General features: G+C 39.6%; 1 protein-coding gene and 1 long non-coding RNA gene across 10 annotated transcripts in view; one reads left to right on the top strand and one right to left on the bottom strand.

Moving 5' to 3' along the window:
• Positions 1–2,208, top strand: part of SEC24D (SEC24 homolog D, COPII coat complex component) — a 91,206-nt gene extending 88,998 nt beyond the window's left edge. For both annotated transcript variants that reach the window (XM_007054446.4, XM_043545453.1), the window contains exon 23: positions 70–2,208. In XM_007054446.4, the coding sequence (XP_007054508.2) occupies positions 70–210 (141 nt within the window). In that variant the 3' untranslated portion in view covers positions 211–2,208. The remainder of the gene's footprint in view (positions 1–69) is intronic.
• The window catches only part of LOC114022390, a 28,417-nt gene extending 16,585 nt beyond the window's left edge, over positions 1–11,832 (bottom strand). For 3 of the 8 annotated variants that reach the window (XR_006290402.1, XR_006290399.1, XR_006290401.1), the window contains exons 1-4: positions 7,992–8,822; positions 3,797–3,924; positions 3,107–3,155; positions 1,814–1,920 (exon numbers count right to left, since the gene is read on the bottom strand). This is a non-coding gene — a long non-coding RNA (uncharacterized LOC114022390). Of the gene's footprint in view, positions 1–120; positions 1,921–3,106; positions 3,156–3,796; positions 3,925–7,991; positions 8,823–9,397; positions 9,539–11,540 lie in introns of those variants that run through there. The other 5 variants (XR_006290400.1, XR_005225114.2, XR_003566500.3 and 2 more) reach the window with 5 other exon arrangements.
• Between the last annotated feature and the right edge of the window lie 378 nt (positions 11,833–12,210).

The following is a 12,210-nucleotide window of genomic DNA, read 5'->3' as shown; positions in this document are numbered from 1 at the left end:
CAGCTAATTTGCGTGTAAAGCAAAGCAAACCCTTGCTGTATCCTGAATAATCAGTATTTCTCATTCCAGCTGCTAATAGCAAAGCAACGAGAACAGGCAGAAATGCTTTTCCGACAATACCTGGTGGAAGACAAAAGTCTTTACGGAGGAGCTTCTTATGTTGATTTCCTATGCTGTGTCCATAAAGAGATCTGTCAGTTGCTCAACTAAAGGAAGCTTGACATACCAATGCAAGGAATATCTGCTGAAGTATGAGAGCCCTTCCATTTGGTGACTAACTCCAAATGGTGCTTAACTAAGCTTTTCCTATGCTATTTTTGTACAGTTTCTAACTTCACATATTAGCGCTTATTTTCAGAGTATCTAGTTTACCTATTAATATGTAGGAAATTCTGCACTCAGGTATAAATCTTTTGGGAGGGGCTTTAAAGAGTGGCTGTTTCTAATTGACAGATGAAAGCATATTTCCTGAATATAATTCACAGAACATTCCATTGTCCTCAGTTATCTACTCTGTTCTTTTTTTTGCTATTCATATAAAGTGTACTATAATTGAGGAAAAAACTAGTTTTACATTTTGATGTTTAATCAGGTCTCTTAAATGTGGAAAAATTTGCAAGTGAGGGCAAACAGTTAAATATCCAGTTTGCAATAACATTGTTCAAGTGGGCTTCCATGGGGCCCTGTTCCTTTTCTGGTTGGGATCATCTATATGGTCCCTAATGAAGCATACAGCAAAGTAATTCTCTCCCTGACAAATGCAAATATTTACTTCTACAGAGGCAAACTATTTAGGGCTAATTTTGGCTCACTTTCTACATGTACCACAATGAAGCATGTTGTTCAGGCAGCTGGTTCATCTCAAGAAAAGCACCCATCTCAATCTCACAAATCATGGTGCTATTAAAGAAAAGTGTTACACACTGAACTACTTCTGTTTAACCAGTTGCAGAGCTATAAGCCTGTTTACCATGGGAGTGCAATAGTAATGGGGAGCTAGGCTAACTTTGCACATGACATCCTTGCTGTTGAACAGGAAAGGCTTTAGAAATTACACAGGGTCATGACTGAAGTCTTGTGGAGATGAACTGGCTCTGTATGTAACTGAGGCAGGGTGCAATGGTCTATATCCATGTGTGGATAATCAAGGATACAGAAGCAAGAAGTCTATCTACAGCTGGTCTCTTTGGCTTCTCATCATGCTCAGGAGATACAGAACTTGGCCCATAGAAACTACAGTGAAAGAAGGGAAGGGTAGTAATAAGTGTACCCACCAAATCCAGGGTAACTTTTGTTGTACTTATTTGCTACTGTCAGTCTTTTCTGTAGTCAGTATAAAGCGAGTCATTTACTAGTGTGTCTTCAACCCACTAAAGTTGGTCTATAAAAAAAAAGTTTCTAGATCTGAAACCTTAACTGTTAATCTAATTCAGCACAGTTAGATTACAATCTTTATTTACCAACTGGAATATTCATAGCTTTTAACTTTGCAACACAACTCTGGTCTGAATATTTGTCTTTCTGAAACTCCAAGGACTGTTAGCACTTGTTGCTTCCATCATGTGTGACCTTTGGTTAAAACATTATTTATTTACGTATAAGTTGTGTATTTCTGTGACCATCTAACTCAAATATATTAAGACAGTTATTGCTTTAAAAAAAGCTAGATCACTGACTGATATATTAATATTGATATTAAAGGCAGCATTTGGAAGATTAAAAGGCAATTTGCTTTAAGAATTCTGGTGATTAGATAGTTTCCTCATATCAAACTTAATGCATTCACACAAGATGAGAACATGATAAATCTGACCTTCAGAGCTTGTCTTGACAACGTAGGAGAATTTTGGAACTCTCTTTCCAAACACTGTGAAAGGAAAGCAAATAGCCTTCAAAGTGTAGAGGAGAAACTTCAGAAGCCTGCAAAAAATTATGTGCCTTTTAAGAAATGTTTTAGCACCTCAAGTGAATTAGAAGATCACGTAAAGTGGTTGCAAAGAGTTCAAAGCTCTCTTGATCAAGTGGGGGTGCTACAAAAGGACACTAAACTAAATTCAACTGGGAATTAGAGCTGATATTTCTTCACCAAGATAGATGGGAATTTGGAGGAGAAAGATTTGTTGCCATTCCAATTCAGCGTATATTATGAATTACACCAGCAACTTTTTTAAAAATGTAAACAAATGTTTATTAAATATCATTACTGTGTGTGTGATGTTCATTTGTTGTCATATGCTCAGTTGAGGATTTGGTACATCACTGTGTAAGAGGCTAGGTGTCTTCAGCATGTGGACTGAAAACACAATTAAGGGGCTTTGTTCCACTGTCTCATACAATCACCACTGTAACAACTAATACAGCTATTGACAGTACAAGGGACTGGAGCTGTAGAAGTTTTTGTTTGCCAGTACCTGAACTGGACTTTAGGTGTGATGGGAGAGGGAACTAAACTGGGCTCACTGCTACTGGTTATTAGTTTCAAGTATCTAAGAGTTTTGTAAAGACACATCTGGGAATTTGGTTGCGATGAGTCATCTCTGGTACCAGTTCTAGGGAAGCAGTGACTGAAAATTACTGTCAGCTGCTGGCAGCCTTCATTCATGGTGCTGTATAGCACTTTATACTGCACTGCAGAAATTGGAAAGGCACTCAAGCTGTGGTCTAATACTGCTCCCATTGAAGTCAGTAGAAACAGACTTAAGTGGGTATCAGGAAAACTAGGCAAATCACTAACATTTGGAACTATAAACTTATTTCACTTTAGGATTTTATTGCCTTCTCACATATTCTGGCAACAGTAGTTTCCGGACTTTGCAAATGCTTACACTAGGTAGAATTATTTATGGGGCAGCATTTGAACTTTATTTCTAGCAGCACCAAGGTATAGCAGATCCTGGTTGTCATGTATGGATGAATTTGCCACTGTAAAGGATGTAGGGGGCAGTTTAGTGGCTATGGGATTGGAGGAGTCAGAAGACCTTGGTTCAATTCCTGGCTCAGCCACAGACTTCTTTGTGACCTGTCACTTACACTTCAGCTTTCTTCCATTTCAGCAGATGTGTCAAGAGACCCATAGATATTACAGTAACAAGAGCCATATACTTACATAGACAGATGATGCTGGTTCACTCCTCAAGTCCATGATTTCAGGCTGTCTGCAGACAGAGGAAGAAAAAACTGTCACAAGGACTAAGATGTTCATATAATATCATTAGGGATGGCCTGCCTCTGCTAAAAGGCCTTGAACAAGAGAGGCAGCTTTGAGATGAAAGAGCACTTTATAAATGGAGAAAGTTATTTATGGTCTCTACTAGTCTGAGGTAGTAAATCCAGATGCTGTACATATACGATATCAGTAATACATTTGGAAGAGATCAGTCACCCTGTATTAGAAGTAGTATCTTCATATACCACCTGGCTTTTAAAAAGTTCATTTTACTGAAGTCACCATCACAGAATGGTGAACAAGGCCCTCAGCTCTGCCATGAATTCACCGTATACTATATTAACATAGGCAGTTGCAGACCAGTTGATGGTGGACTGCTGAGTCTCCTTGTTCTTAGCTGCTAAACTGCATGAAGGCAGCTAAAAATGCATTATTTTCCTAATAAAAAATTGCTGTGGGTAGCTCAGGGAGGTTAGGGGAGCTGGGCTACACAGTTCTCTCTCTATCAAAGAGGACCCACAAGGATTTTTTGAAGTGTTAGTGTTGTAGACTTTTTAAAAAACTCCTTTGTGTAAAGGCGGCCTGAAGGTATTTTATCTCAAGCAAGAGGGGGAGAACCCACACACTTACCTTGGGCATATCAAGTCTAGTCTTTCCAGGCTTTGCTGCAGGACAGCTTCGGTGTATTGAGAGATCTCACTTTAACTGAAGATGCTGGGATACTGAATGAGTCCTTTAGCCCAAGTGGTCATTAGATGCTGTGTACAGAGAGAGAACATCTATTTAATTCAAAAACTGGAACTAACAAATGTAAACATTGATTACCCTCTTCCCATCTCATTTGCTTAGCTTTCATCCTCTTGTGATATCACTTCATTAGTTCTGGGGTCCCGAAAGAGTATTTCAGACTGAACAAGACCTGAGTTTAAAGACGACCAGCAAATTTGTTTAGTTTTTTATATAAAAGAGTACAAGCCCAATTCCTATCTTTTAGGATGGTTCACCATATGAAAACAAGTTTGAGAATCCTTCTGTCCTATGTTAAGATTGAAACCCCCACATCTCCAAAAAGTGTTTATTTCTAGTAGTGTCTGTGGCTAAGAATAGTGTCAAATTCTGTGTGTTCTGGTTTTAGCTATAAACTAGTCAACCAACTGAACTGAGACAGAGCAATGGCTAATGGGGCAGGACCCTAGAATAAATCCACTACATGTACTGTTAAATGGGCTCAGATCTTCATATAGTATCATTAAGGATGATTTGTCTCTGCCAAAAGGCCTTGAGAGAGAGAGGCAGCTGTGAAATGTAACCTTCATTTATAAAGTGCTCTCGTTTATAGTCTCTGTAACTAGACTAAGGTAGTAAATCCTCATGCTGTGCATATACAATATAAGTATCACACATGTGGAACAGAACAGTAACATTGTTCTAATACTCGCTTTGCTATGTGACATTGGGAAAGTCGCTATACCTTTGCCTCAGCCCTTAGTACCCTTTTTTTTTTTTTTTTTTGGTCTATGCAGATTGAATAAACTTTGACACAGGAGCTGTTTGCAGCATCTAGCATAATATGCTCCCAATCTTATTTTGACAATTTGGTGCCACTTAATGCACCAAAGTAATCTGTAAAGGTGAGGACAACTCAAAAGTAATATAGAAGTTTCAGAGTAGCAGCCGTGTTGGTCTGTATTCGCAAAAGAAAAGGAATACTTGTGGCAGCTTAGAGAATTGGTCAGTCTCGAAGGTGCCACAAGTACTCCTTTTTCTTTTGTTAATATAGAAGTGTAACTGAAGTTTCATTTCTATTCCACTAGGTGGTGTTACTGACTAATTTACTGTGCAAAGCTCACAATATAAGCCAACGTTAAACTATTTATAAAAAAGAGAAACAGTTTCCTTAGCTGCCTTACAATTTCAAGAATCACTTTTCAAGTATAGGTTTTATTACTTTATACAGAATTTCTCTCTAGACAAGACATTTTGTTTGTTTTACCTTAATGAAAGCTACTAAAAGGCTGTACACAGGGCTATTTCATTCAAACACTTCTCTATTTATGAAACAAAAAGGCACATAACCTAGTCTATCCTAATCTAACACATTGACAAGTTCCATGCAACTGCTTTTAGTACACTAACTACTCACTTAGACAAAGCTTCACATTTTCTCCAAGTCAAATCTTGATTTAAAAAAAAAAAAAAAAAAAATTAAATATTGGGAACTCATTTGCCCCAGGGATATTTCAGATGGCTAATACATAAATTGTTTAGGTTTTATATAGATAAAGCCACCAGCTTCTGTGAATTAGTCTGAAATGGCAGTTCAGTGAAACCTGCGTATCTCTGTCTGGCCTGCCACCATCACCACCACAACAGCAGCTACAAAGCTATAATTCAGTGCATGAAGGAGCCGCAATTATTGTGTACACAATCGTTCGAAAAATAAAATATTTGCATAGGCAAATGTAGCCACAGCCTGCTTCTCTTATTGAAAGGCAGTGGGAGGTTTGCAAGTGAGTTCAAGAGAAGCAGGACTAGATCCACTTTTTTGCCCATGAGAGTATCATTTCTGTGTGGGAGTTCAAGAGCTGGGTTCTGGCCTTTGCTAAGTAAAGAGAGAACAGACAAATCTTCAACTTAAAATGACTTAAGATTTGACAGAGCAAAACAGAAAAGAAGAAGAAATACATTTTAAATAAGAAGAGTAATTGCTGCAGTGGTGCATGTCCACACACTGTCCTTGGATCAGTGGTGTGCATCCTCACTAGGAGCACTTCCACTGACCTAATAGGGACAGTGTGGGGAGCTGAGAGCCCGGTGTCTCAGGTCCACTGGCAGCTACCTGCCAGGAGCCTGGCCCTCCACAGGCTCCCAGCCGCCTGCCCCTGCCTGATCCCTGCCAGGAGCCATGCAGCCTTGTCAGTTTCACAGCTTCAGGCCAGAGCCATGAAATTGACAAGACAGCCAAGGTTCCCAGCTGGGAGCAAGAGAGTGAGGGGGAGGGAAGCTGCCTGGGCTTCTCCTCACTGCTCCCAGCCAGGAGCAGGGTCCAGCTGCCTGGCTCTCCAGGGAAAGGGGGGCAGCTGGGCTCTAACTGCTAGGCTTTCTTGTCAATCTCACAGCTCCTGCTGTGAAACTGACAAGACAGCCAACAGCCCAGGTAGCACAGTGTCTACACAGACACTATCATCTTAACTACACTGACATAAGACCTACACCTCTTTTGGAGGTCTAGTAGTAAGGCACTTACATCAGCAGGAGCAAGGCTGTACTGTAGACACTGACAATTAGGTTGATGTAAGCTGCCTTACGTCGACCTAACTGTGTAGTGGAGATCAGGCCTCAGTCACCTCTCAGCCCTTGTCTACAGACAGAAGTTGTACTACTTTACCTATACGGGTGCAGTTAAAGCAGTACAATACCCCCGAGTGTGGACACAGTTGTATTGATTTAAACGTGCTTATATCGGTATAGCTTTTTTTTTTTTTTTTTTTAACAGGGGAAGGGGAATAAGGGGATATACCAATGTACCTTTTTACCAGTACAACCTCTATGGTGGATACATAACTATATCAGTAAAAAAAAAAAGCCCCACACCCAACAGTTAATACTGGTACAAAAACTGTACAGACCAGGCCTACGTTTAAAATAATTTACATAGCACTAAGACTACATATCCTTTTACAAATAGAGTAAGACATGTTCTGATCCCCAAATAAGTTTAGAATCTAAACAAAACAAGACTGGTTAACGGCTCGTAGAAGGAAAGGTGTGGGATTATTTATAAGTAGAAGAGGGAGGTGAGATTGCTTGAAGAGAAGCTGCGAAGGAGGAGAAAGAGTATGTTTGGTGGATGAGGACAGGAAGCAATGTTTCACAATAGGTTTCAAAATAAGGCGGGGCTCTCATTGGACCAGTAATACACCTTTCATCACTATCTTGCACAGTAAAAGACAAGGATGTGATGCTGATACAGGACTTGATCTGGCAAGATATTCAACGCTCTGGCCCTGATCCAGCAAAGCACTTAACCACATACACAATTTCATTGGAGTCAATGGGACTGTTCATGTACTTCAGGTTAAGCAGGTGGCTGATTGCTCAGCATCCTGCAGGTTCAAGCCCAAAGGAAGGCACACAGTTGCTGCAGGCACTTGTCTGTGCCACAATTTGGTGTTCATAAAAGCAGCCAGTGTACTGGTTGCAATACTTCTCAGGAAATGAAGCTTGAGTATGCTAACCACTGCCAAAAACATTCTGAATATCTTGTTTTCTGTGCCTGCAGTATCAATTCAATTAATATTTGTAAAGTGTTTTAATTAATGCGAAGCATTAGAAGAATTCAAGTGGAATTCTTCTATCAGAAGCAACAGCATTATATGGGTATCCGAGGCTTTCATTAAAGAATGTATAAGAAAAAACATTTCATGTTTCATCACAGAGCATATATGTCTATACTTGTCTCCCGCCCTCCACACCCATCGTGGGAAAGACTTGTTGACAATGGAAGGAATGATGGAGAATAAACTCTTCCTATTAAAAACTGTATCTCATCTTATTACATATGCTGTGCTAGCCAGACACTTTCCATCAGCCACATTTTTATGGACCTTCTCACCAGCGGAAACATTTTCAGAGCAAACATTTATGCACATCGTAACTAATGAAAGTGGACAAAAAGGTAGAATGAAAAAGACAGCTGTGGAGCAACTGAATTACTGGGAAGAAGTTTTCCTTGGTATATAACACTTCCCCATCCTAATAAATACAAAATAATTACAAAATTATAATGTTGACATAGTAGCAGATAAGTATAAGATTTACTTACCTTTAAACTTGATGGTCAAAACATTCTTCTGCCAAGCAAGCATACGACCACTAAAGACAAATGAAGTTTTTAATGTGAAACAAAACATGGAAGAAACCTTTGACAGAAGGTTTATTTTGCTAAGCTGTGGATTTTTCTCCTGCGTAAGAAAAAAATGAAACCCCATAAGTTGTGAACAAAAGATGCTATGGACTAACCCCCCTATAACCAATGTTAATCTACTATAGCATGGCTTTATCAGCAAGTCAAAAGTGGTTTTCAAAGCACTAGAACCGTCCAAGTCACACCTATGCTTTTAACTCACCTGTATCTTGCACAGTACCGCTTCCACTGTAGAAAGAACCTGAGTCCTGTCAAGTAGCACACTAGTTTTCTCAGGCAAAATGGATGAAGAAAGCAAAGCAGTGCTGAGCTGGGATAGACTGCTGGAGTAAACAAAACCCCACCCCTAAAGAGACTGTAGTTAATGGTCAGATCAGCAACCCAAGACAGCTGAAGTCAAAAATAAGATTTTTAAGAGGCCTCTGCATACCCACTGTATGAATGAAGGACAGATGCCCATTTAGGAAGGTCCCCGGTGATTGAAGTGGCATAAATCTGAATGCTAAGGAGCTCTTGTTTTTACCTCCTAATGAACTTTCCAGAGCTGGAGAAAAGTCTAGGATATAGCATAGAACAGGCCTTGGCCACACAGTCCCTTACATACATTAGAATGGCCAAACTGGGTCAGACCAAAGGTCCATCTAGCCTAGTATTTTGGCTTCCAAGAGGGGCCAATGCCAGGTGCCCAGAAGGAATGAACAGAACAGGTAATTATCAAGTGATCCATCCCTTGTCAGCCATTCCCAGCTTCTGGCAAACAGAGGTTAGGGACACCATCCCTGTCCATCCTGGCGAACAACCATTGATGGACCAATCCTCCATGAACTTATCTAGTTCTAACCCTGTTATAGTCTTGGCCTTCACAACATCCTCTGGCAAGGAATTCCACAGGTTGACTGTCCATCGTGAAAAAATACTTCCTTTTGTTTGTTTTAAACCTACTGCCTACTAATTTCATTTGGTGACCCCTAGTTCTTGTGTTATGAGAAGGAGTAAATAACACTTCCTTATTTACTTTCTCCACACCAGTCATGATTTTATAGACCTCTACCATATCCCCCCTTAGTCGTCCCTTTTCCAAGCTAAAAAGTCCCAGTCTTAATAATCTCTCCTCTTATGGCAGCCGTTCCATACCCCTAATCGTGGAATGGCTGCTGCATGAGGAGAGATTAATAACACTTGACCAGATGCACTAAATCTTAAAGAAACTGGGCTAAAGGGGTCTATTTAAAAAGTTTACATTAGACTGTCCTGACATTCCCTTGGAACCTCAATATCCAAGGGAGGAGGGAAAAAATCCTTACCTTGCTCCAGAAGGGAACCAAAAAGGCATCCCGCCCCTGGCAACGTAGGCCCAGAACCGGGGTATTGAGTTATGGTAAACTTTACAGTTGTTCACCAATTGATGGAACAAAGCCATATATGCTCATATATCCAGGTGAAAACTGTGGATACTGTTCTTTAATATAGCATTGAACACCCACAAGCGCTACATTAACAGAAGTTTAAGGCTGCAAAGTCAAGCACTCAGAAGTTAGGCAGTGCCAGAATTAAGGTTGCCTGTGAGACCTAAACTTGGCCCCTTGTGTGTGTGCGCATTATGACTGTCTATAATTACCGGATCACACTCTTCCCCTGGCCCCCAGGATTCCTGCCTCATTCAAGTGCACAGCATGAACACTGTTCAATGAATGGCTTATTATCCAGGGATTCTTTTTATCCTCAATATTCATGGTGTGTGTGGCCCCAGATCTTATGTATTACACACCATCCAAGCCCTGCCCTGAATACAAAGTTATTAATTTCCTCATAGGCTGTTCTATGGTATCTAAATTCTTAATGACCCATTAATGAATTTATCTTCACCACACAGACTCCTATGAGATGAGGTGCGTTGTGGTAAATAATACTTAAAAGTATTTTTAAGAAAAAGCAAAAGTTGTAAAAATAGTGTTTTAAATTATTGAAAGTCAAGTCATTAAAGCAAACTTTTCCTAAAACAACGTCTTCGGTAACCCCCCTTGTTAACAAAATACCAACTTAATATAAGGTTGCTATCACATTGATGGTAAAAAAAATATCTCGAACCACCAAAACAGAGGGCTCTTTCAACACCAAACTTGGTGATTTTTTTTTTTTTTTTACATTTTGTTTTTGACAACTTTGGGTGTTGCAAATAACTCATGAATGCAAAAGTGGTTCTGAAAGAACAATTTTTTGCTTCTTTTTAAAGGAGGCAACAACACACTTGAGGAAAAAATGCCATCAGGCCTACAAGTGAGCAAGCTGAACCACTAATGCATAAAATGTTCATGGTTTGTATAAATGTACAGCTTTAACTGTGTAAGCAGCAAAAAAGGGGGAGTTTTTTCCATCTTTGCCCATTCTGGGCATACAGCCAAAGACGTGATAAAAGCTGGTTTGTTCTAAAACATTCTACAGACATATAACAGCTGCAATTTTAAGTTTTGTTTAAGCTACAAATAAAGTGAGTTGTAAGTTCTTCGCTTTAACAACATCTGGAAAGCTTAATATGTAATCAACTAAGATTTGTAAATGCCAGTTTTGAGATAAGGAATTTGCAAACCTTGAAATATAACCAAGTACTCCCCCCGCCCATTTTCCTTTATATACTTAAGGTTTTTCTTTATAAATGATTTTATGAACAAATATCCAATCCTAGGAAAAATTAGTTCATAAAAAAGAGGGATAGCATTCTGGTTACTGGGCCAACACATTTTCATTAATTGTTAGCTCAACTGTAAAAAGTATATCAAAGTTCATAAGGTGTTACAATAACTATAATACCAAATGGTAATGGAAAGTAAGTTAATTTGCTTTCAATAATGTTATAAACAGGCACAGGAGAACCAGACAGACAAAATTAGCCCAAACAAAAAAGGTCATATTGATAATAATTATGCTTAAAATTATGCTTACTAAAAACAGGAGATGTGGAACCAGAAATTAACCAAAATTGGTGTGGCAGATATTAGGCCTAATTGGTAGACATAATATTGAGGAGGTGAGCTATTCCATCTGCCAGTTGCTTTGTGGGTCCTTAAAGAAAGAGACTTCGGGAGGGTAAGGACAGACAGTGGCTACTGGAGTGAGCTTCACCATCATGGCTATCACCCCCACCGTCTCCCTTCTTCATCCTAATACTAAAGAATGCCTTGACCAGATCAAGCACAGGGATCCAGATGCCATGTAGCCATCCCTATCAGCTCAAGCTGAGTCCCCAGTCATCATCTGAAATGAAATGGGATCAGTCTAACAGCAGCAATAGTACCTGTCCATCTCAATCAACTTCTCTTTTCCCCAAAAGGAAAATTATGACCTTTAATACTATCTAAGAGTCAGCCAGACAAGGTTTTTTCCCCCCTTATAATTCTCTCCAGCTAAAGGGAAAAGGGACAAGAAAGATTGTTAAAATGAAAGCCTTACCTAACACTTCACGTCAGATGCTTTAACTGTTTTTCCTCCTCCTCTGTATCTGTAATAAAAAGTTAAAAGGATTTGTAATGGTTGGTTTGCCTTGGTAGGCTGAGGTCTCTGTATACCAAACCCTAGACCTTGTTTAATGCTGGACAGTGAAAAAGGTATGTTAACACTTTTGACCTATTTCAGAGTAGCAGCCGTGTTAGTCTGTATACGCAAAAAGAAAAGGAGTACTTGTGGCACCTTAGAGACTAACAAATTTATTTGAGCATAAGCTTTCGTGAGCTACTGCTCACTTCATCAGATGCATGTAGTGGAAAATACAGCGGGGAAGATTTTATATACACAGAGAACACGAAACAATGGGTGTTACCATACAGACTAACAAGAGAATTATCAGGTAAGGTGAGCTATTAGCAGCAGGAGAGGGGGTCCAGGGGGAACCTTTTGTAGTGATAATCAAGGTGGGCCATTTCCTTCAGTTGGCAAGAACGTGTGAGGAACAGTGGAGGGTGGGGGCGGGAAGCAATAAACATGGGGAAATAGTTTTACTTTGTGGAATGACACATCCATTCCCAGTCTTTATTCAAGCCTAAGTTAATTCTATCCAGTTTGCAAATTAATTCCAATTTAGCAGTCTCTCGTTGGAATCTGTTTCTAAAGATTTTTTGTTGAA

The sequence above is a fragment of the Chelonia mydas genome, chromosome 4 (assembly GCF_015237465.2).
Source record: "Chelonia mydas isolate rCheMyd1 chromosome 4, rCheMyd1.pri.v2, whole genome shotgun sequence".
Lineage (NCBI taxonomy): Eukaryota > Metazoa > Chordata > Testudines > Cheloniidae > Chelonia > Chelonia mydas.
Note: the sequence above shows the minus strand (reverse complement) of the source record. Positions and strands in the feature narration are given on the sequence as shown.